The sequence below is a fragment of the Dermacentor silvarum genome, chromosome 6 (assembly GCF_013339745.2).
Source record: "Dermacentor silvarum isolate Dsil-2018 chromosome 6, BIME_Dsil_1.4, whole genome shotgun sequence".
Classification (NCBI taxonomy): Eukaryota; Metazoa; Arthropoda; class Arachnida; order Ixodida; family Ixodidae; genus Dermacentor; species Dermacentor silvarum.
In genome coordinates, this window is record NC_051159.1 from 139337267 (window position 1) to 139362307 (window position 25041).

Below are 25041 nucleotides of genomic sequence, written 5' to 3' on the forward strand. Positions count from 1 at the left end.
CGTCATCGTCACTGACACTCGCCCTCGCTCGCTTCAGCCTCGCAGCCGTTCCGAGAAAGAAAGAAAAAAAAAAAGTAGAGAAAAGCTGAGCACGCAGAAAGCTCGGCAGCATGCGCAACAATGAAGATAACAAGGGGGAAGAAAGCATAGAAAAACAAAACAAAAAGGGAAAGGGGCGGAGGAGGAGGAGGAGGTGACGGAAGCACGCGAAAGTGTTGCCCATACGAAAGGGATCCCGAGAGGGGCGGGAACAGGAGAGGGGGGGCAAATCGGCGCGAGCATATGCTGCCGCGCGGAGGTGTGTGCCATGTTCCATTGCCGATATCGTAGAGAAAAAATGGGTCAATGAAAACCTCTTTCCTCTCACGAGACCCCGAGCGTGGTGCGCGCACGGGCGCGCGCGCAACCTGCGTTGAACATTGGGCCAGTAGACACATCACACATTTGGAAGGACAACCGAGGAGACGTTGTATGGTGCCCATGCTTAAATACACCGCCGAATCCCTGTCAAGACCAGTGCGCCGCGAGAAACTCAAAGGTGCCTTCACCAGCGACGCACAGTGACGACCCCCGACGCCCTTTACCGGAACCCAAACGCAAGTCGACATGCTGTCAGAAGTGCAAGTCCGTCTGCTCGGCGTCTTCGTCGCTGTGTTATGGCTGCTGGATGAGCCGCGAGGCACCGATGCGATGGGTGAGCCCCCACTCAAGCTTGAGACTCAGCAGAACGGCAGCTACCCGCGTCCTTACTTCCTCTTGAGGACGTTCTTCCTCGCTTCCGCCACTGGGCACTTCCGGTGTTCCACCAAGTTCCGATCCTTCCAAGCGGAAACGTTGGTGCCAGTGAGAGTTCGTGGCAGCAGTTGCTGCTGTGCGCTGAGTCAGCACTAAATTAAGTGCTCTGATTGCTTGTAATCCTAATACCTCCACCATTCAAACATTTCCTATATATATATATCATACTATTTCGACCACCGTTCGATTAGACCCACTGTACGTTGTCATAGTTGGCGCGAACTTGTATGTAAAATTCTGGCGAATGACAGATTGGTTGGAGATTCAAATTAACTTTGAAATTCCGGCTTCCTGCTTTTCTCGGCCAATAACATTTTTCTTTGCAATGTGTACCACTGCAAATTGCACAGAGCTATGAAGCCAAAACGAATTTCTTAGGAAAGCCTTCGCAAACCACGTAATTAGATCGAAAACCTGGAACATTTCACGCAGAAGCTTCTTTCCACAAAGAAGGTTTCGTTCCGGGTTGCATTGAGGATATCACCCGCTATTCTATACTCAGAAGTTTTAGCTGGAACGATCATTGCTGACAGAAAGGCTTGTGCGCAAGCTAGCTAAACACCCCTCTTCAATTGATGCGGTTGTCAATATTTTAAAAAGTGATATGCATGCAGTTGTTCAGCAACATACACAATTTCGGCACTCAAGTTAAGCAATATCACGCAACGCAAATTATGCTTTCTACCGAGAATTGTGAGCTATTTGCCTAGCTCGATGCTTTCGGTGTTGAGCAAACGCTTTCAAGGTCACCGCTAGCCAAATGCCAAACTGAAAGCATTGCTTTTTCAGGTCAAGGCCGTGTCTTTCTAATATACAAGCACGGCTATAAATGGCACATTAAGGTTTCGTCAAATTTTGCATCTGATTTCTAAAATCAGAGCCTCTGATCTAAACTCGGCTGCGTAAGTACATAACGCATGAAAGGAAGCAAAACGACTGCGCTATTACGGTGTTGCTGCTATGGCATAACTCGGGTGCTCCCGCCGGCGAGATGCCAGAGCAAAAGCGAGGAGGGCATAACGGTGCGCAATTTCCAAGCCACCCTTTGATGGCCCATTTGCCCAAGTCGCCGGATGCGCCGCGGAGGTGCGCGTGTGTATACGCCGCTCGGATGCCAAGAGCGCAATTAGCTTCGCTAGAATTGGGTCAATTGCATACGCTCCAGCGACATAACAATGAGCACGTGTTTTGTGCGCGTTTAATGGATGAAACACTGTACTTTTCCATCTGAGTTCGCCGCTAACATTGGCCATTTAGTAGTTCTCGCGGCGGAACGTCGTTAATTCGCTTTTCAAGAGCACGGTTTCGCAGGCATGCCTAATTCAGCGAAAGTCAAGGTGAAGCTTTTCTTCTAAGACTACATGTTGTCCGAAAAAAATAACAACATAAAAATTCACCGAAGATTACGCTAATCCCTAATGCGAAATTTGAGCGCAGCTCTATGCGTGTTTTCATTTCGTGATATATTGACCGGCGCGGACAATCTGTCTCGTGCGGCACGTTGCAAACGGAGCGAAGTGTGGCTGGAACGCCTCGCTTATTGGGAGATCGCGAGAGGCATTATAGTTTAATTAAAATTAAAGTTTATTTAATCACGTGGGTGACGCATGGCGCGATTCACAGCAGCCACCGCAGACAGACCTCTGCTCATGCAGTGCTTTGTTTCCATATATGGTATCGGTGGCGTCATCGGTGAACAGACAACGCGCGCTACTCTGGCGCCATCTCGTAGACGCTTTCGCCATGCCTTCCTCTTCCGCTTTCATCCTCGCGCGCCATTCGCTATCGCCGTCTTTCATCGCCCCGCTGCACTCTGCGTTTGCTCTTTCATCCGTCGCAGTGCTCGTCCGCTCGGTTACGAGGGCCGCCGACACCGACGCTCGCCACCGGAACGGGCGCCTAACAGTTACGTTCTCAAAAAGAATGCGGCAATGAAACTGGAATTCACAAATTCGCTTCATTTACAGCGCACCACAGCGCAAGGTTTCACACATCAAATTAACGAAGTAGCATTGTTGCATAAACTGATCGCCATCGCCATTAGGATAATCACATCCCAATTTTACTGCAGTGCACCCTGATTAGCCACGTTTCCTGTCAATCACACTTACCACACACACGTAAACTTCCCATTGCCGCCGATTTATCTGGTATTCTCCAGTCCAAATATAACTATATAACTAATATACCTAAGGACATCATGAACTAAATGCTGCTTCTGACAATTACAAGTTTTCTGTGTGTTTCAAGTTGCTTTTACGAATGCATCTCTTTTTTTCTCGTTTTACTGCAGGCCCCCATCGGACCTGCGGCCTTCGGACTGCAAGACGTGCTCGAGTGGTTGGGGGCCAAGTGGCATATGACGGAGAATTCCCCTGGCTGGTGAGCAGGATTCACATCACCTTACGCCTCAGTAATGCATCTAATTTGTGAAGCACGCGTACCCAGTATTTAACGCGTAAAGAGACGCTCAAGTGGAGGAATTGCCGACCAAATCTCCCAGGTTAACCCTGTCTGTAGCAGCATCACCAACACCACCCCCCACACTACCACCACTACCAGTACTTAAATATTAACCGTGGTGAAAGAAGAATAGTATAGTTTTTTTTATTATGCATTACTCAGGAAAACGGGTGGATGAAGACTTAAAAAACGTCTCTGATATGTGTTTCCCAAGTCCATACTTGATAACTCATCATGATGTGCTGCAGCGTAGTATTCATTGCACTGGAACGGATGCACACTGAACTATACATTCAAACTCAGAGGTCATCTAGAGTTTAGAATTTACCTCGGTGTTTACAAATCCCGCTGCTTCGGCAGATGATACTTGCTTCAATAGAAGGTACGTAGCACATAGTACGTATCACAGGAACGGCCACGTCGACTAATATTGTTGTTCTTGTTCATTCTCTTGGCCGTATGGATAACCTATAACGCACACACAGGGTGTCCCAGCTAACGCTAGCCAAGCTGTTCAAAAAAAGAAAAAAAAAGGTTAAAAAAAAAGCATGGCTCAAGATACAATAATAAGACCTATTACGGTGTTTGGTTGACATACCTGTGAAAACCGAACACCGTAGGATTTATATTTGTATATTGCACTATTTTTTAAGCCGTACTTTCATTCAGCAGCTTGGCTAATGTTGGCTGGGACACATAGTAGAATGCCTTAAGAGTAGTGCGTGAAGGAAGGGTAGCTGCTTCATTAACACACCATTTGCACATAAATACTTTTCTTTTTTCAATTGCATGACATATAATGGTGCTGCACTAAGTTTGCATACCATTTTATTGAATACACGTAACATTGAGCTATACCTCTGATTACAGGTAATATCAACAACCTTGGGCAAGCCCAATACTCTTGCAGATATATACCCTTCAATAAGTAGGGACTTCTTTTCACTGTAGGTTTTCATAAATCGACATTACGGTATACTCAGTCAACACCTAAGAGAATTTCTTCAAAATACTGAAGATGTTGCGATTTTGCAGCTCTGAATCATAACTGAAACGGCGCCTTAATATAGTTCTTGTATTTTTTATAGGTTTCCGTACAGTTTGTGCCGTCAATGGGGGAAAATAAGTGTGGCGGTACTATCCTGAATGAACGGTGGATTCTTACAGCGGCTCACTGCTTTTACGGGTAAGTATTGGCGGCTTAACAGCGACCCACCGCGATGGCTTAGCGGGTATAGTGTTGCGCTGCTAAGCACGAGGTCGCGGGATCAAATCCCGACCACGGCGGCCGCATTTAGATGGGGGCGAAATGCAAAAACGCCCTTATCCCATGGATTTTTGCCACGTTAAAAATCCTCTCCACGTTAAAAATCCCGAGTCCGCCAATACGGCGCGACTCGTAATTAAACCGTGATTTTGGCCTATGAAACCCCAGAATTCAATTGCGTGCTTCGAGATTAAACCAGTCAGACTTAATGAGGCAAATTCCGGAAAATTTATTGTTCTGATTTATACATGTTATGACCCATGCCTTCTTGCACAGTTTGTCCAAATGATTGCAAATTCTATTGGTTAGAAAGAAAGCAACTTATAATTAATGCAGAACACGACCGCATGCTCCGAATACTCGTTTAAGTATACGAGTATAAGAAAATCGAAACTAGTTCTCGTTCGCTTGCGGTCATGCTAACTTGTATATCTCATAATCGCGAACTAAGAGACCGAAGGGCACACTAGAAACGACGGCGGAGCGCAAGCCACTAATTGTATTTTTCGTAAGACCTTGCACATGTAATAGTGGAACGCCTGATCATCTAAAAATGAAGCTTACAATCACATCTAAACAGCGGGAAGAACCTTAACAAAACAACACAGCGATAAACTAAAGCGAAATTTCTTGGCTTGGCGCAGTTTTCAGAAAGCCCTAACACACAGGTTACTACACTCGAGATAAGAATTTTTTTTAAATTCAGCAACCTAATAGACAACCCATAGATTCGAGAATATTGCAAAAAGACCTGGCGTTCTGGTGCTCTTTTTTTGCCTCCGCACGCAGGCCTAAATGAAGATGTAACAACGTAAATTCGGCAGAAAAGGAAAAGTGCGATAGAGTTTGCGACGCCGAGAACATCCATTAGCCAGCAGATTTCATGGGCACTCTTTGACCATGCTCTCTCAGGTCAATATAAAAAATTATGGGGTTTTTCGTGCCAAAACCACTCTCTGATTATGAGGCATCCCGTAGTATGGGGTTCCGGTATAATTTGGAACACGTGTACCTAAATCAAGTACACGGGTGTTTTCTGCATTTCGCCCCTATCGAAAGGCGGCCGCCGTGGTTTGGTATTGGATCCCACGACCCCAGGTCTAGTTAGCGTTAACAAAAAGTACTTTAGTGTAAGATCAAAAGGGAAACTAAGCAACCTGAAAAAAGCGTTTCGTCGTGTTGTTTTGTTAATGTTTTCCTTCAGTATATCTCTTCAGATGCCATTGTGAAGTTTGCTTCTTTTTTCGTCACTCGATATTCAAACCGGATACGGGCACTAGAGTGACCAAAGAAGGACGCGTCAGTATCCAGCCTAACTCCCATGTTCAAGAACGTTCGTCCATTCAAGCAATCCACCTCAACTCAAGAAAACCATTCGACAGAATTCCTCCCCGCTTATCAATGGCACTGTCCGGCAGTTAATAGGAAGCATTGCTCCGTATTTAGTCAAGGGATGGCGCTGTGCTCAACTTCGTCACTGTAAGTACACAACCAGGAGTCATCAGAAAGAAAGAAAGTGAGGGAAACCGAGACAGTGAATTAGATGCAAAGAATAGGAACAAAAAAAAAAGACCATGGAGATTTACAAGAATGACAAGAAAGAAATTAGAAGGAAAAATCTGTACGATAACCTGAAGAGAAGTGCCCTGCTATGTGAGGCTCGAGCTGGTTGCCTAAGGACAAAAACATACCGGAGCAAATATTCGCAACTTGATGAGGCACTAGTATGCTGCAGCCAAAATCCGGAGACCACTCAGCACATCCTAAGGCAATGCGGAGGGATTCATCCAGTGAGACTCCTAGGTAACATACGCCTTCCAGAAGCGCTTGAACTTAAAGTGGACGGAAGCATCAACCGGTCAGCAGTCGAGATAAACAAGAGACGTTTAGAGTATTGTTGAAAAAAAGCAGGGAAGAGATTGATACGACCAGATCCGTTACAGGCACAGGATATCTGCCCGATGTGCATAGAGAAGTTTTGAGGAAGAGAAAAAAAAACGATTAAAGAGATGTATACAACTTGAAACTGCAGCGCGCACACAAGAAACGAGGACAATAAGGCGAAGGTGACAGACAGGCGCAGTGCGCCTGTCTGTGCGCCTGTCTGCGCCTGCGCCTGTCTGTCACCTTCGCCTTATTGTCCTCGTTTCTTGTGTGCGCGCTGCAGTTTCAAGATGAATAGTTACCAACTCGCCCAACTATCAGTACTTTTAAGATGTATACAAAAATGCTAGAATGAAAAGCATGTATAGCATACCTGAGTAACTCAAGCAGGCTGGGTGACTATTTGTCACAGCCCCGTTTCAAAGCGAATGCCAATAAATCATCATCATCATCAAGCGGAGAAAAGCTTCAAGTTCAAAATCATTTGAGAATACGGCAGTAAGGCTTCCTCTGGTTTCCCTGGAAGCTTCTTGCAGCTCAAAGCTTCCAAACAACCAAAACCTGGGCAATTTGGTATGCATTGATCTTGAAGACCGAGCAGCAACATTCTTCCTTCGTCCTTCGCCTGCTGAAGCTTGGTCCTGAAGATGAATACTCAAGGCTTAACTTCTTCGCCCACTGTTCATCTCCTCATCCTTTGTCTTGCTTGAACTTACACGTGCGTTTCTTCACGCAAACTAAGTTAGATGTTTGGTAGATTGCTGTTCATGGTCATGTGCAGTGTGCATCATTCAGTGCCCTTATTCGGTAATGTTAAATACTTGGCACAAATACACAAACACAGGAAAAGGTTCATGCAGTAAATTTTTTGCCAGCTCTGAGGATCATGGTTTAGAGAAACGTCGCACGAGCAGCGTTTTGTTTGCAAAAACAAACCTGATGCTCCAATTTTCTCACCTTTCTATGTTTGCTTTGGTCGCTTACAGATACCAGAAGTCTAACTTTGTTGTGCGTGTGGCGGAGTATAACCTTCGTGCAAAGGAGCCCAGAACGCCCGCCATAACGTACACCATCGACCAGTTAATCATGCACCCGGACTACCGCAAAGTCAAGAAGTACGACAACGACATCGCGCTGGTTCGGCTGAGCCGGAAGATTCGCTACAGCGAGTACGCGCAGCCTGCTTGCCTTCCGAGTCTCACACTGGCCGACACAACGGGCATCAACGTTACCGTCGTTGGCTGGGGGCAGGTGTCCGAGGATGTCCCTAAGACGCCAGGTCAGTCGCCTGCGCATGCTTAGATGTGCAATTGTGTGGGATCACGACGGTGTGGGATTGTGTGAGCACGCAAGTCTGCTTTTTGTTGGCAAGCACTGCTATAAAAGTGAAAAATTACTTTTCTTGGTATGAGGAATAAGGATTATAAACAGGGATAAGGTGCCTCAGAAAGGCTGGCCAACGTTTCGATAGGAGGACCTATCTTCGTCAAACGCCTTTGACGAAGATAGGTCCTCCTATCGAAACGTTGGCCAGCCTTTCTGAGGCACCTTATCCCTGTTTATAATCCTTATTCCTCGTGTGCTACTCCATTAGTCAGCCATCTTTTTTTGATTTTCTTGGTATGATGAGGTGCCACATAACCGTCCTTTATCGCTTCACTTAAAAATTAAACTAAGATAAATTTAAATTTCAGTGTACTGACCTGTGTTGTGTTGACTTTTGAAGTCATATTCAAAATCAATACACCTGCCAGGTTGGCTTAGCGGCTATGGTGTGGCGCTGCTAAGCACGAGGTCGCAGGATATAATCCCGGCCGCGGCGGCCGCATTTCAATGCAAAAACACCCATGTCCCCTGCATTGGGGCACGTTAAAGATCTCCTGGTGGTAAAAATTAATCGGTAGTTCGCTACTACAGCGTGCCCAATAATCAGATCGGGGTTCTGGTACGTAACACCCCGAATTCAATTCATAAAAATCAATACATAACATTTCTTGCGACCACTGATATACGTTAACACAGAAATTTTTTCGTTGTACATGGTATTTTTATTTCTGTCACTCAGAATATAAAATTAGGTCCCACATCACCCTCTGTACCTTCGTAATCTTCAGTTAGGTATAACCTCAGCGACAGCCATTTTCTTAATAACATTAAGGGTAGAGTTGGTCTTCATAGTTGTGTCGGTTGTTCATTTTAACGTAAATTAGAAGAAATTAAAAGAAAAAGCTTTATTTTGCTTCTACTTTAGGCTTTGATGGAAATCTTAATGTTATGCCGGCCTTAAAAGTTCAAGTCAACAGAATTTATTTGATTACCTGTGAAAATGAGTATGTTTATTTTTACTCTTTTGAACACTGCAATGCAGCTGTCCCACTGAAAGCGGTCCTGACAGTCTTTGATAACCAGATCTGCAACACCTGGCTCCATAATCACTCCATGAGAGTCCTCGACAACCACATGTGTGCGGGTCTTGAAGAAGGTGGAAAGGACGCTTGCCATGTGAGTACTTCAAGCTTATTCAAATATTTACGCAAAAAATGAAACACTTGCTAAATTAGCAAAATAAAAGGTAAAGTGGCATTGCAATGTAAACTTAAACCTGTTGTCCATCTGAAAACAAATTTTCCAAGACAACATGATTGCCTGGCTTGAGTGAAAAATGTCGACTCTGGCACTTGCATGATAGCTAAGGCAGACAGCAGCAAAAAGAGGGGATCAAGAAATGTCAGCGCAGGATATAAATATAAATATCACTTATGTCTCCGAAGCGTTATCGCGTTTCATTTATCGTAGCAGGTGCTTACGCCACTGCGATATTTGCACTAGAACCGGCACAACTTAATACGACACTGCCCCAATCTTCTAGAACAGCTGTAGGTAGTTTGTCAATCTGTGAAGCTCAGGAGCACTTTGGCATAGGCTCGTTGTGTAACTTGGACTATATTAACCGCATATTCACCAATGATCGTCACCAAGCATTGTATTTTTGAAGATATTTTTACAATAAAGGGGCCCTGAGCCACTTTTTATCGAAGAGGAGAAAGGCATTTGAATTGAAAATAGGTTATTTCAGAAATACTTTGCCATAAACAGACCTCCAATGCGTTCAGCAGAAGTGGAGTTATCGCAATCAAACGGGGCCTCCGCTGTGCTCCCGTTAGTTCTTCAATGCCTTGCACTGCGAAGGCTACGGTTTAGTGGGGCGGGGCCACAGTGCTCCGCCTTCGAAATGTCACCATAGCGCGCAGTTCAAGTTTCATTGGATGTTAACGTAGATGCCACAACTTCCGATTGAGGTGCCTACGACGCTCTAAACGTAAGCCAAACGCGATTGTACTCAGCGAGCAGCAGTGCACTTAGCCAGTGGACTCGTGGCGGCACCCCGTGGCCACCGCCGTGTAGCCGACCGTCACGACCAATAGCAGCCGCGTATGGTAATGCGCTTTATTACGAAATAAAGCACCCAGAAAAGAGTGAGAATCATGGCTTCCATTGAAACGAGAGCGTTTGAAAGAAAGGTGACTTCGCGCTCCGCTAGCGACCTCCATGCACCGCGTACGACAGCAAAACTTTGCGGAGTGTTCACAGCAGCGTAACCCTAAGTGAGAAGCTGTTAGTGCAATAGCTTAGAAATAAGTTGCATCCTTTCTGCATGTTTTGTTATAAATATTGTGCACGACTATCGCGCGGCTATGCACTGCGTGAATGATTTCTGTAATAATACGTAGAAGTTTCTGCACAATGTAAGAACATGTAGTCACCTATGTAGCCTTACACCGCGTAACGTTTACGCTATTCTCCGATTTCGAACTCTAAAGTTCAGTAGCAGAAGTGAAACAAGGGCTGTCACTGGAATCATTGTTCTGTCAAGGCGGCTTGACTTCGTCAGGGCCTGAAGAAGACACGTCCCCTTAACTGAAACGTTAGCTGCAGAGATATGCTTTGTTAAATCAGTGTTGATCACTTCAAGCCTTGATTCTCTTGTGAACTTTTGTCTAGTTTGGACCTCACAGAGGCTGAAGCTTTCAGAGCAGTTTTTTTTGTTATTGATTTTTATCGAGACTGATAGTTCTGCACCAGATTTCCTTACAGCAATTTATCATTGTGGACCGTACACAGGGTGACTCTGGGGGACCCCTCCTTGCGCTGAACAACCGTCGCTACGTGGTTGTGGGTGTGGTGGCAGCAGGCGACGGCTGTGCCCTGCCTCGGACGCCCGGCATCTACACGCGTGTCACGGCGTTTCTGCCCTGGATAATGGACCACATCGCTCCGGACAGCGGCGACATTGAGAACATCGCTCGGTTTTGATGCGACGAGCTCTATGCTTGCAGGCAGTAGATGTGAACGTTGGTACGGTAGGCATTGCAGATATCTACGTGGCGTTCCTTGCCACCTTGAAACACACTGGCTGATTTTCGGAAGTGTCCATGTAATTTCCAGGTCTCATAGCAATGTGGACTGAAACACAATGATTGTATTGAATATTGGCTCTGAAGGTATAGTTCAGATTCAAATGATATTTCAAACGTGGCATTTCTATTTAGAAACGAGGCAGCTCAGACAATTCTGACAAAGCGCTATTGCATTATCTGGTTATTTTTAACCTAGACTGCTTATCCTCTTGATGACATGTGGAACACTGGTTTGGTTGGTGTACACCTCATGGAAAGTCTTCCAGCCATATCAGATACAAAAGATTTTTGCCAGAGCTGTTGGGTATCAGCCAAGTTCCACTGCTCCAGCAATAGCTCTGTGTAACAGCTATTGATTGCAGGTGTTTAGGGGTAGCTTTGACTGGTATTAGGGGTTGGTCTAGCCAAGCCAACTCTAGCTAAGGGTAATAACGCAGTGAAACATCTACGTATGAAGATTGACCTTAGTTTTCAAAGCACTAACAGATATGCCCCTGATGTATTATAGGTGTGACGGCTGCTATGCAGTTAAATCCTGACTTACTACTTCCGTTGCTCTAACAACATGCTTTAATTATGGAAGCCGCTAACACGCATATTCTCTACAGTCAAGATTGTTATTTACTACTTGACCGGCCCTAATTTCATTAATAAGAGGTAATGACGCAGAAAAGAGCACATTTGTGATAGGAACATGTGATCTCTACTTAAGTATGCATTATGTTAACGCAAGCTGCGTATGGTAATCTGCAGAATTCCGGAATGCATGAGGTTCCGCCATTTATTCTGCCAAGGGAAGATCCGCGGGCATCAACATCTCTCTAGTAATAGAACTGAGCGGATAACCGTGATGATGATAACATTTACTGCATGCTTTGAAGTCGGACACATTAGTAGTACGAGACTGTACTACCCAGTAACCACTCCCCTGCTACCGTCCTAATGCAAGCTGCAGTAAATATTCAGTTTAGAGTTATGCTTACACCATGCTCCAAGCGCCGTGTTAATTTGTCTAATTACAGTAATTTCTTTATTGTAAGAAACTGATACCTTGAAAATTACGCTTACAAGTTCCATTCATATACATGCATTTAATGTTTCACACATGAATATGAGTTTAATTACAAATGTGGTCCTTGTATACTAAGCGTGGGAATACAGGGTGTTTCAGAAAGAGGGTTACAAAGAAACATCGCATGAACTGTACAGAAGCAAGAATATCAAGGGTGTGACCTGTTTTCAATATTGCTTACAAAAGCGTTAAGTGAAAATATTCTGGCAGTGCCTCCTCGTACCGGTATCTTAAAGCTAAGAGATTCCAAGAAGGAACAAAGGCAATTGCTATGACGCCAGCGGTAACGTACGTTCAACTGATCAACATCTAGGAGTGCTCTGGTGTACGATGTGTTCCTTGTGTTTGTTGCTAGATGATGTACACACAATTGATGCCCTTATATGCCACTATATACATCATTTTTACTAGATATCAAAGTTGCTGATTATAACGCTCAGCATAGATTATTTATTTCTGTACAGAGTAGAATGTTTCACGTATTTCAACGTTCCTGTACATAAAGACACGCTTAGGGCATTTTGCATCTATCGTCATACGCGCACTGTTATAAAATATCTCATCGTCACAGCAGGCCATTGTGACCATATGGATAAGCCTGTGCCTTTAATATTTGACTTCGTTCGAGCACTATCGCTGTACCTTTGACATGCACTGTTAATTTTGAGAACACTGATCAAACTGTGTTCCAAATTGCTGGAAGTATACAACAAACATGCTCCCAAGAGTTGAATTTGTGTCCATATTCAGTGTAGTTTTGTCAGTGTCACATTTATTGTATAGGCCACAAATTTATGCACAATGCAGCTGGTGCAAACACGGAAAAGGTATTCATGTTGCACCTATGACATCATCATAAATGTTTGATTGAAGTGCTTGAGTTTGAGAGCTCAAGTCTTCTGTTGAGTGCTCCTAGTCAATTCTTCGTTTCATGAGGTTTTTATATTCCCACCATGAGCGTTCCTCTCTTCTCCGTTCACCGCGATTGGATTTATTATTACACCTGTTTTACACATGCACAATGTTCACTTTACAAATTTAGAGAACACTATTGTTTACTTTGTGTTCACAAGGTTTACTACATTGTTGGTAATGTCCGTTGCAATTTACTATCGGTATACTAACAATGCAAAACCGGATGAAGACAGACATAACACACGAACACACAGTGCGGTAATCACACAAACGCATACAGGAGTTGACTACGGTAAGAACACATCCTTGGATACAAAAGTGGCGGATACTATCGCCGAGTTGTACGATCCAATGTTTCACACTGTAGTAAACGTTGCAGCTGAGTGCTACATTCATCCTGTGCAAGCTGTCTGTCCCAAGAAAACAGAAACAGTTATTCCATGCAAGTGATGAAGATAATCTCTGACATTCAGCTTTTGCTATAGATAACACCAAATTAAATAGATAATTATCAATGGAAGCAAGCTGCAATCATAAAGCCATTTTTCCCGACTTTCTACCAAGCATAATTTATGATTTTGTTGTTTGCCAATCAGTTGTAGCTAAACACGCACAAAATGTAACAGATCTGGGCGATACACTTTCTTGTAAATATCTGTACATACAGTACAACAGGTCAGCACGATAAAGTTTTTTTTCCTAATGAAGGCTATAAAGTGATATGCCAGCTATATACACGGTTATGAAAGTAGATGTTCCTGTCATTATTTGTGTCTTAATATTTGTGGGTTCTTTCTCAAATGAAAGATCGCTGTTTTATTATTTCGTTGAACTTGTTGGCGATGTGTTTTATGCATCAAATAAATTTTACGTGTGCAATTATCTATGGTCTCATAATTCTTGAGTTGTGTTTGCTCCAACTTTAGGAGCATTGGTTCCAGTAGAACCAAACATTAGGATAATAGCCGTGGCAAGCGTTTTAGTTTGTATTCCGTGACAACTATAACTCTGAAAAGACGTAGGAACACACTGAAAACTGCTAAAAACTCGAAGTTCACTTGAACAAACAAAGGTATAAAAAGAGCCAATAATTTCATTTAAAATGGGACAAAATATCGAAATCAACTAGAAAATAAAACCGAAACCACCATCACATGAAAAGATGTCACCGTTATTGGTAGGCATACGCATATGCCTTCTGATGAAACATATTGACATTTCATTGCCACGTGTTTCACTTTTAGTTTCTATTTGAAGTGTGTTACATTTCCTTAACCATTTTTTCAGTGCTCAGAATATTTAGGTGCACGTTCAAATTATGAATTGACACCAGGCAGTTTATGGTTAACAGTCGTTTCTCGCACTTGTTTGCGTCAGTAATTTGTACCAGTTTTGTTTTATTTCGCCACATATTTCCACACTCTTAGAGCCATCACCATGTCTCCACAGTTCACGGCTGTTGGCTTCAAGTATATCCTCCGTACACTGAAATCGTCGTAGGGTATACTTTGCAACAAAAATACATTCAGCAAAACAATCTGATAGTAATACAAAACAATTTATGTCTTCATATTCTTTATTGTGGTCGACAATCTGCAATCATTCCGCGCACGGCCGCTTATATATATTGTTGAAGTCACAATAAAACCGGACACGTTGTTTTGTCCTTTGCGTACAATGAGCTCTGGCGTGGTACCAAGTGTATGGATTCAACAGTGATATTCTCATCGCGGTCACACTTAAGCAAGTTGCACCAGAAACAGGCGTACACCACAGTTTATATGGTAAAATTGAAAGACAATACTGAGTGAATCGGTGATGATGGCTTTATGTACACAAATCATTCCACAATAATACACGCAAGTAACTAATTACGATCTGTGATTGCTTAGTGACTTTGGCGTTACACTGCTAAGCACGAGATCGCGGCACCAATTGTGGCTGCGGCGGCCGCATTTCCATGGGGAGGATGCAGAAACGGCGTTGTACTATGCATTCGGTGCATGTTAAATATCCCCAGGTGGTCAAAATTAATCCTTAGTCCCCCCGCTACGGCGTGCTTTATAGTCGGATTGTGCTTTTGGCTTAGAAACCCCCAGAAATTATTAAGTATTGAAATATGATTAAAATTCTGATGCCTAACTAAGTACATCAAAGCAACATACGCCACCAACTCTTAGAAGTTGAGAGCTCAAGCATGCACAAAGCATGCAGATGTAGAAGACATCTCTTAACATTGTCACTTGTTCTAGTCTTGCATGGCTAGGACTTTTCATGATTGTCGCTCGCCATCTCCTCATTCACAAACATTTTTCTTTGCTTCACCTAAGCCACCTCTATATTTGTCGCTCTAGTTTGCTCCTCCCTCGCAAGTTCTATATTATCTTAGGTAAGGAATACTTAATATAAATATAACAGGCAAATACTACTATACCATCATATTCACTTATGAGCGAATCAGTCTAATTACAATTTGTGTTCAAGGAGATGTTTGTGCCTAAGATGAGCGCTGGCAACTCCTGCTCTATGATCTGACTGATGTACTCAAAATAATGAAAATGGTAAAGGAAATGATAGGACATAAAATAAAGTGGCATTAGTTGCAAAATTCCCAAACATACACACATGTACACGAGCACAAATGTTCTTAGACAGTTCACAAGACACGAGGGTTCTTGTTAAAGCACAAATTAGGTGTTTCGTGAGTTCGGCATGCTAAACCTAATATTTGCGAACAAGCATGCAAAAGCCACAGAAACAAGAAGAAGCAGGGATACAAGAACAAACAAAGAAAGACACAAATACAAGTTCTTGCCGAGCACATTCAACTTTAGTATTGTTTAGATATTGCTGATTTTTCAAGAACACTAAAGTAGTGTATCATGCCCATAGGCTTGTGACGTAGTGTCACAAAGGCACCTATACATGATAAATATTGCGGCTTCCCTTACGTGGCAGAAAGAAAACACACTACGCAGAGGAAATGTACCCAGTGGCGCCGACAAGCATTCGTCAAAGAGAAACAGTCATCTATGTGAAAGTAGCACTAACTCACAAAAAATACCCTGTTTGGGTATTTACAAATGTATAAGCGAATGTTTCTTCAACTGGTAAGTATTTCTCTGAGGAAACCCATTTGGGCTTCTTGAGCAGCTTCGTGCTTCTTTCGGGTGAATGTCAATTTTATCCCGTATAAATCTTCCTTTCAGTTTGCAGATTTCAGCAAAGCTCACTTGATTACTCAGTGCTCCCATGCTTATATTTGTGGATTAATTCGCTCTCTTTTACTGTCAACTGTGAGCTTTCTTATTAACTCTGTCGACAACTCCAAAAGAGTGGTGCTGACGGGTTCAATTCTGAGACTAGGGCGAATGTTTCTTCAACGGCGAAGCTTTCTACTTCAGGAACTGGTTTGTTCTATCATTGTGCTACTTTCGTGCTACGCTCGGGTCAACGACTGTTTTCTCTTTTATAAAACTTTCTTCACATTGCGGATTTCCACCAAAAGGATTCCAAAATCACTTCTATTAGATGACACCCAGTAATAACTAATGCTCTTTGCGATCTTTGGCCAAAGTAATGTTTCGCGCTCTAAGGGAAGGGGATCAAAAAAGATCAACTGATGATTAGTGCAGTTCTTTCTCGTTGGTCGTACAGCAGGAGAGGCAGCTAGCGGCTGCTCCTCAGGTGACTCATTATCCACGGCATGTAGGAAGTGATGCGGGTGTAGAGTCCCGGGAGCAGCGGCCGAGCACACCCAATGCCGCCGGATACGACGCCGATCACAACGTACGTGTTATCTGCCACGACCATCAGAGGCCCGCCAGAGTCTCCCTGCGGTATTCAGAGTGCAAAGTAGAACGATGTGCTTTAGCCACTAGCATTTGGGTTTAACTTCAGCAGAGGTATGCAATCGCTTTTTCCCCTGAATGGCACTTAGTAGGTGTGCAAATGCATCGATAACGTTGACTTTCAGTGACATTTACACATCTTGGAATGCATGGAGACCTTTGTTCGTGATGTTTAATGAGGATGAAAACAAAGCCTATATATCATACACCCGAGTAAGCTCACATGTATATAATCATGGAGTAAATTCATGGGCACCCTACAGCCACTTATTGCGCTAATATTACAATGACGTGGTGCGAAACAGGAGGCACTGGTAGTCTTAGTGCGGCCAAATGCAGAACACCTGATCGACCAACTTCTCAGTTCTAAAACAGTGGCCCAAAAGATCATGGCCCATATAACCGAAAAAGGAGTAAGATACATAAACATCACTTTCAATGATTGGCGACGCAGTGCTATTTCATCGGAATGGGAGACATCCTCTGGTATAGAACTCAAGCGTGTTTTTCTAAATGAATATCATGGTAGCTTTTCATGGTTTTCGATGGAGCAGAAAATCCCATGAGTGCTATTGAAGTTTACGAAACCGACTGACCTCAGTGACCAGTTACAGCGTACCATTCAGCCCCGAGTTCGGGCACAAGTGTTATTACCATTCCTATTCTCCCTATGCATCCGCTTATACCCTTTTCGTAGGTATAATGTACAAAACCAGACTCACTTGATTTTTAATTTTTACTCACATTTTTCTTATGTGAATTCGAAAGGCGCACTCATGCGGATTTCAAAGTGTCAGACTGGTCAGATCTTGTGGCAATTTCAGAAAAGAATCCAGTATGATTGCTGACCCGTACTCGTATGTGGCTGCCAATAAAGCGGTGCTGAGCAACCTATGAAGAAGGCCGCTGTGATCGCGTAATATTAGAAACTATGGAATTACATGATTGAGTAGTGTTAGTAAGAAGTCAAGATAGCATCCCTACAAGACTGGTAATTACCATATAATTCTTTTCCATCAATGTTCCTTCTGCATTGTCATTCTACAAAAATGATAACTTACTCTACTCTTGGGTGGAATTGTATTCGCAACCATAGCATGACACAGCTATCGTGTTTGTTATGATTCCTTTGTAATGAGAATTCTTCTGGACAACAAGGGCTCAACCAATGCCACGTAGGTTCCTGTAAAGTATTGGATTATCTTAGTGGGATATGTTGTATGGCATGCCTTATAATACAAGGAAACAACGCAGTCACATCAGTACGGCCCTGTCAGGACCTTTCCGACGCTATTAGACCCTTTGACAATGACTTGCTAAGGTGAAGATGTTCAACGTCTCAACCGAAACTGAGCTGGACAATGAGAATGGGGATATCATTTGAACTTGTGAAGCATATTTCGAAATTAAGAGAAATTTGCAGTACAAGTACAAGAGTAAACATACCAGCAATGAACGCAAGGTACGACGTTGTTTTTAGTAATTTGTTCAGAGGTGACTTAACCAAGGAAGATCAAACAGGAAGTTCATTGTGCGTGAGCAAGCACTATCTGAAGAGGACCATTCAAGAAAATTGACGTTAAACTGGAAAAGTGTGTTCCTCACTATCAGCTTGCAACCATGTAAACGTCATCAGAATATGTAAATGCACGACTACAACGTGCCTGGCCATACTTAGGAACGTGCAAACACCATAGTGTGAGAGACATGCTTCTATGTGGTCATCACAAAGTCAGCGTTTCTGTAGTGTGACAGCATGGCGATTTGCAATGAAGAATGAGCACTATGGTTAAACTTGTCCTAATCCTAAACGTCCTAACGCCTCCCTTGCACCATAATGTGACAGCGACTGTGTCTTATGGGCAGCGCAAACGGCAGTTGGAAACAATAAAAATATGGCTGGCTCCCCTCTTAAAGAATCAGTATCCCACTATCCCTAAAGATGCAACCTTTATTAGAAACTTGCCAAACATCAAGAATTATTAAGGGAAGAATATCGTACTCCCCTATGACGCGCGGGGACATGTGTCAGGTGGGACGAGAAGCTGAATCAACCTAGCAACGAGTAGCCTCACTAAGAAAGAAATGCTACTACGTGTGACGACTATCTTAATTTCGAGTGCAGATGCTTCTCTATGGTCAAACATTCAAATATACATGCAAATATTCTACGTGTAAAGCTACACAAGCTCAGTAGCGGGTTTTGGACCTATTTCAGGGAGTGTGACTCCAACGATAGCATTTCTTATGAAGGAAGGCCTCTTAAAGCCATCATCAGAAAGCAACATCTTAAACCTATAGAAGTCGTAGTGGCATCCCACTATATCGCAATCTGGCCTAAAGCATGCTAGATGAGTTCTGCTCATCAGCGTCAGTGGGCAGCAACAAGTTTTGTAGCGTTAGCTACACTGGCCTAGCCAAGCCCGTTTCGCGCGGCACATCAAGAGCCGTGCTGCGCATGCGCAAGGATCAGTGATGTCACACGGCTTGCGCACCGGAGCCACCGGAGCCGGCACCTCTCGCGCACTCCGCCGCAGCCGCGCGCGACTCTCCGCCGCCGGTCTGCGAATTCCAGAGGAGTGACGTCGTAGCCGTGGTAGACGCACTGGCGCCGGCGCGCGCTCGCATGCAGTCGCCGTCTGACACTGCGCTGGAGCCGCTGCGCTTCTGACTGGCGTTTGCCAGCCATGGAGAAGGAGAGCGCAAATGCTGCTCAACAGCGCAGAAGAACGGAGAAGCTTGACTCATCGGATCCCGAAGTAGTTGCCTGGCAATTAGCGGTTGAGCATAGGAGACAACCAGGAAAGCTAAGAATAATCAGCTGAACCTTTGCTAACGCTACGTATATCCTGGCATAGCCGAGCTAAGCCACTGCAACTTTTTTCCCATACACTCCTCTCGTTATGACACATCTGCGTCCAACCCAAAGATCTCCAAAATTCAAGATTTATTTTTTCCGGCAACGGCCACATCGCAACATCACCATTGCCCGCCGTGCTGGCTTTGTTACTTTGATGTTGCGCTGCTAAGCATGAGGTCGCAGGATGTAATCCCGGCCGTCGCCGCCGCATTTAATCGAGGCGAAATGCAAAAGAGCCCCTCTACCGCGTATTTGGTGCACCTTAAAGAACCCTAGTATTTGGTGCACCTAAAAGATTATTTCAGTATTTTGGTGCACCTTAAAGAACCCTAGATGATCGAAATTATTCCGTAGTCACCCACTGCGGTGTGCCTCACAATCTACCATGCGCTTGACATATAAAATCCCAGATTTTATTTTATTTTACCCGCACCCTCATTTACCGCACTGTGTGAGTTATTTCAGATTATGACCTTTCCATGACCGTGCTATTATTGTCCTCCACCGTCTTCAGCGTTGCTAGCATCTGCATTTTTCATACACTCAGAAACGTAAAAAAACCAGCTCTCGACGGCAAGAAATTTTCACTTCCGCTGCTGAATTTTTATAACAGTGACGCTCGTTCTTTGTTCACTTCTGTTCGTATTATTAGCTCTTGTGCTTTTTAAGTTGTGCAGCTCCTCACCGTGCAAGCATCCTTCTTGCCCTCTTTATGCCCAGCGCAGAGTTGCTCCCTGCTGACGCGGATGGACTTTTTCGCCTCGCTGTAGAGGCCATTGCACTGTCCGTTGCTCATGAGCTGCACCTCCACCTTCTGGAGGACGTCCGTCATGTATGCACTCAGGCTCTCGTCCTTGAAAGAGTCTGCACATAAAAATACATTCATATTGGCCACGTAATGTAGGAAGGATATTTATTTTTTACATTATATTTCATGACAGTGAACGTTCGCGCTTCCAGCTGCGGGTTTCGCAGACAGCGGATGAAATGTTCTCAGCAACTAGAGGAGAAACTTACTTTGTTGGTGAAGGTAAAAACCTAATATTCACAACAAATCTTAGTTTTCTCCAATTTATGTGAATAAGCATGCATTTAGCAGCGAGGTTTCAAACTCTCCTTCAAAAAGATGCATGATGTTCATGATGATGATGTATGAAATTTAATGGCGCATGGGCCAGTTGTAGCCAAAGAATAGCGAGAACAAGGTGCATCAACGAGAACGAACAAGTTTGCGCGGTATTATGGTCGATCCAGTGCATAAATATTCAGGGATCGCGTAGTACAGAGAGGCACTGACTGTTCCAGTGTTTTCTTTCGCAGTTATGCATGTAATACTCATCGCCAATTCAAGAGCAATACCCGTGCCACTTTACTGCTAAAATATTGGTGATCAATCTGCAGCACGTGAAAATCATGTCTTATTGGGCGTTCTTTTTTCACGCTATTGTACTATTAAGCACTTTAGCATAAAATATTGACGTAGTTCAGCAGCCCCCGTTTGTATTATTATAGTTCTCAAGACAATCTCAAGGACTGCTTGCCGATGTATAGTGTATATAGAGCGCATACAGCCACCGAAGATTGTTTCAGACACGTAAGGTTCTGCACAAAATACAGAAAACAAAGCGGAAAGAAAGACAAGAAAGAGCAAGGTTTTCCTTTTCGCCTTCTTGTATTTTGTGCAGTAAGTTACTCGTTCCGTATAAACGAACTAGTCCGTAACAGACTACTACTGCTTTAGACAAATTCGTGCGCATTCCCACTGGCGGGCTTTGGAGTCCGCGCTACCGAACTGGTCTCGAATTTAGCTACAAGTGGTTGTAACGGCGGAAAAGCAACCTTTCGCGTCAATCGCTCGCTGCTCGGTTAGTCAACTTCTGAGCTTCGACGCGCAGGACCCGGATGTTGGGATAAGCTGACTGCTTATTTTACGTGGCGATCATGGTGCGAGCTACGAGACGCTCATGCCCACTGCCATGTTCTTCTCTTTTCATTCAGGAAAGGAACCCAACGCCGCAGCTGAAACCTCCGTTTCAATGTTCTTGTAACAAGCTCGTCCTTTAAATAAAATGACCAGTCTAAAATATCACAGGTAATAATAATAAAAAAAAACGCGAGAGGCAAGGGTTCGCGCGATAGACTGGCGTGCAGCACGAGTCGGTGCGGACGGTAGAAAATTTTGCTCTCTTGAGCTAAATCAGATTTTTTCTTGTTATTATGCCTTTTCTGCTGCATCATCACAAAAATCATCGTCACTGGCAGGCGTGAACGGCGCCTATATTGATACATTTTGGTGTGGCGATGGACAGGTCCCGCTTGCCGGTGCAGACATCGGCCACCACGGGTTGCTTCCTTGTCGCCAGTCGCGGTCGGTAGCGCTACCTCTATCAGCGCAACACACGCGGAGGAGATTGCCATCGCTCTGGCCCTCACTAATCCCACGTCGACACACATCATCACCGATTCGCGAGGGGCTTGTCGGAACTATGAGCTGGGGTGGGCCCCCCCGCTTGCCCAGCGCATACTCCAATCTAGCTGTCTATACTTTGATCCAACTCCGCGTAACCTGATTTGGGCCCCCAGTCACCAGGGACTCCAGGGAAACGAACAGGCCGATCAGGCCGCCCGCGCACTCTCTCCGCGGGCTGTCTCCCTGTCCTTGGAAGCCTACTCCCAGTCAGACAATCTGGCCCTTTCATTCAAAGAAATCACCGATTACTATAAGGAGGAGCACCGGCGTTACCCGGCCCCTTGTAAGGGACTGGATCGCGCTGACGAGCGCCTCCTCATCAAAATTTTTACCAACACTGTACTGTGCCCGGCGGTGCTGAAGCATTTCAACCCATCCTTTGACGGTGCATGCCAGTTCTGTGGGGAGGTGGCTGACACCTTCCACATAGTATGGGCGTGCCATTCAAACCCATCCATCCCCCCCAACCCCAATCCCACCAGAGAGGACTGGGAGGCGGCCCTGCTCGGCTGTCAAGATCTCAAGACCCAAAAGGCCTTGGTTCAACGGACGCGGGCGGCGTTGCTTGCCAATGGGGCCCCGGAATAGGGGCTCCACCTAGTACTGTGAGGGGAGGAGGCCAATAGGGCCCTAACCCAATCACCTCTCTGGAACTAGTTCAATAAATGTTTTTCACCACCACCACCTCTATCAGTTGCCTATGTTAAAGGGGCACTAAAGAGAAAAATTCTTTTAGCTTTATCAGTGAATTATCCTCCTACAACACCACTTGTATCCCTATTTCTGGGGAAAGAGGCACGGAATTCCAGAAAGAAAGCAAAAATGAAAGGCAGGTAGTTACGTTTGTCATCATCATCACCTTTTTCATCAGTCTATATTTATGTCCACTGCAGGACGAATGCCTTTCCCTACGATCTCCAATCGATCTCCCTGTCTTGCGCTAGCTGATTCCAACTTACACTGCTTGAGTGCTAATCGCCTTAACTCTTATCATCATCATGAAATTAGTTCTGCAGGATTTTTTTTTTAAAAATAAAGCTTTATTTCACAACCATCCCGTGGTTTGGCCTCGGCCGGCCGGTCAGTTGGCCGGTCGCACGTCAGGTTCTCGCCGAGTAGACATTCCTCACTCATGAAAAGAAAAAGAAGGCAGCGCGTCCGGCGGCGAGATTCTAAAGTCAGTATTTCGGTGTAGAAGCCAGACAATTTACCCATTTGGCCACAGTCGGAAGTACGATCGAAAGGCACCCTTTTAACACGGTGGCAGCTTCGTTGGTTGAGCGAAAACCCAACGCGCACGGAAGGGTGGCGTCACCTGGGAGTGAGTTATCGAGGCTTCACCCTGGCCAGGTTGGCGTCTTTTGACGGCGGCAAAAGAAAAAAAAAAAACGAAGTACGGGAGGTGTTCATTACACACTGACATTTTCCCTGGTTAAGCAAAAACTCAACGCGCATGGAATGGTGGCGTCACGGGATGATGGAGTTGGGAGGCTTCTGAATCACATGGGTGGCGTCACTTGGCGGTGGATGAAAGACGTAAACGCAAAAAATATCGCAGTTTCACCCGAAAGGCGAAGCATCAATTGCGATAGCAAAGTAGTACAGAGCTATACGAAGTAAGGATAGTAGTTTTATCAGCTGTACAAACTTGGACATGTAGCAGCACCAGCAACGCGCAGAACTGTTGTCGACGCCGTCGGCGTTTTGCCCGCGTTCGCACTGAACGCGCGCGGCGTTGGTGACTGTTGCCGGTACCTCCGGCGGTGGCTCGGAGGTTTTCAACGAAATCAGAACGGGACACTCGTCGAGCAGCGTCAGAAGTCTTTACCACCTTCTCGGCTCGCAACGTTTTTATATAAATACGCGTTTGGTGCCGCAGCTAAACGTCGCCTACCCTCCGTCCCTCCCGTCCCCCCACGGACTTTTGCGCGACGGAAGAAGTCGCGTTTGCTTTCCGCCGTGCGTTCGCTCTCCGTGAAAGCGCGCGTCCCTCGCGCGCTTTCACTCGCACATACAGTATACGGCGCGCGGCGACGATTTCATCGCAGTTGGACTTTATACGGAGCCTCACGGCGACAGCGACGGCGACGACGGTAGAAATCCGCTCGGAGTGTCCATATAATTGCTATCACAATAAAGGGCATGACCTCCGAGGTCATAAATCACGTGCGATCTCGGTGGCCTTGGAAAGGCACATTTGTTGCCCGCGACGGCAAGTTCGTCGGCATTTCTTCTGTTAAGTAAAAACCCAACGCACCCGAAAAGGTGGCGTACTTATTAAAAGAGGGACGTAACCTAGTGGTGAACAGTTGTGTGAATGAGCCCTAAAAGGCAGGTTGAGATGCTTGTGTTTTGTAAACATTTCTTTGTAGCGTCAGAAAGTTAGGTGCTTCGGTGATGGCATTGTGTTTTGTTTCTGCAAGGTTCACCGTCGTGTCTGAGGAGGGTTGTGGGACGCGACGCGTACATCGCTGAAACCCACCTGGCATCTAGTTTCATGATGCACCATTTCATCTTACCGGCTCACCTAAGCTTCGCTTACATTGATTCGAACAGTGCGCTTGCTCTGCATGAGCTTTTTGTTCTGATGCAGCGCTGCCACATTAACGTGCTGAACAAAGACAGTGGATAATTATCATCTTAGATGGCGAAAAATATGCGGCTGTCTCACCCAAAGCAGTCCCGTGCAAGAGTGGCTGTTAACATATGAGCTCCCTTTCAGCGTTGCTGCAACCACATCCGCGTGGAAGACAGGTGACCTAATGCGGCTTTAACCAGTTCTAACCGGTTCAATCTCGAGTCGCAAGGGTGTGAAGTGAGCTCTTCCTACAAGCACAGGTTCCGGACTACGACAGAAAAAAACAATCTGCAAGTCGTTCGTTACTGGCGCGGTCGTTAGCGCGTACAGAATGCCGGATGCAATGGAACTGGAGCTTGACCTTCCTGATAAGGTCGCTTTGTGACTAAAAGGCGCAGACTAAATCATGCACGGGCGTTTTTTCCAGGGTAAGGACAAATATGCGTCTGCTATCAAAAAGGACATAGT

At 44.9% G+C, this 25041-nt stretch overlaps 2 protein-coding genes across 2 annotated transcripts in view; one reads left to right on the plus strand and one right to left on the minus strand.

Annotated features, from left to right (window-relative positions):
• Positions 1 to 463: 463 nt before the first annotated feature.
• The window catches only part of LOC119456919 (transmembrane protease serine 9), a 64303-nt gene continuing 39725 nt past the window's right edge, over positions 464 to 25041 (plus strand). The window contains exons 1-6 of the mRNA XM_049669139.1: positions 464 to 694; positions 3089 to 3177; positions 4347 to 4444; positions 7396 to 7688; positions 8778 to 8911; positions 10532 to 10716. Coding sequence (XP_049525096.1) covers positions 607 to 694; positions 3089 to 3177; positions 4347 to 4444; positions 7396 to 7688; positions 8778 to 8911; positions 10532 to 10716 — 887 coding nt within the window. The 5' untranslated portion in view covers positions 464 to 606. The remainder of the gene's footprint in view (positions 695 to 3088; positions 3178 to 4346; positions 4445 to 7395; positions 7689 to 8777; positions 8912 to 10531; positions 10717 to 25041) is intronic.
• LOC119456089 (transmembrane protease serine 9) overlaps positions 11461 to 25041 on the minus strand; it is a 28366-nt gene continuing 14785 nt past the window's right edge. The window contains exons 5-6 of the mRNA XM_037717690.2: positions 20211 to 20389; positions 11461 to 16648 (exon numbers count right to left, since the gene is read on the minus strand). Coding sequence (XP_037573618.2) covers positions 16484 to 16648; positions 20211 to 20389 — 344 coding nt within the window. The 3' untranslated portion in view covers positions 11461 to 16483. The remainder of the gene's footprint in view (positions 16649 to 20210; positions 20390 to 25041) is intronic.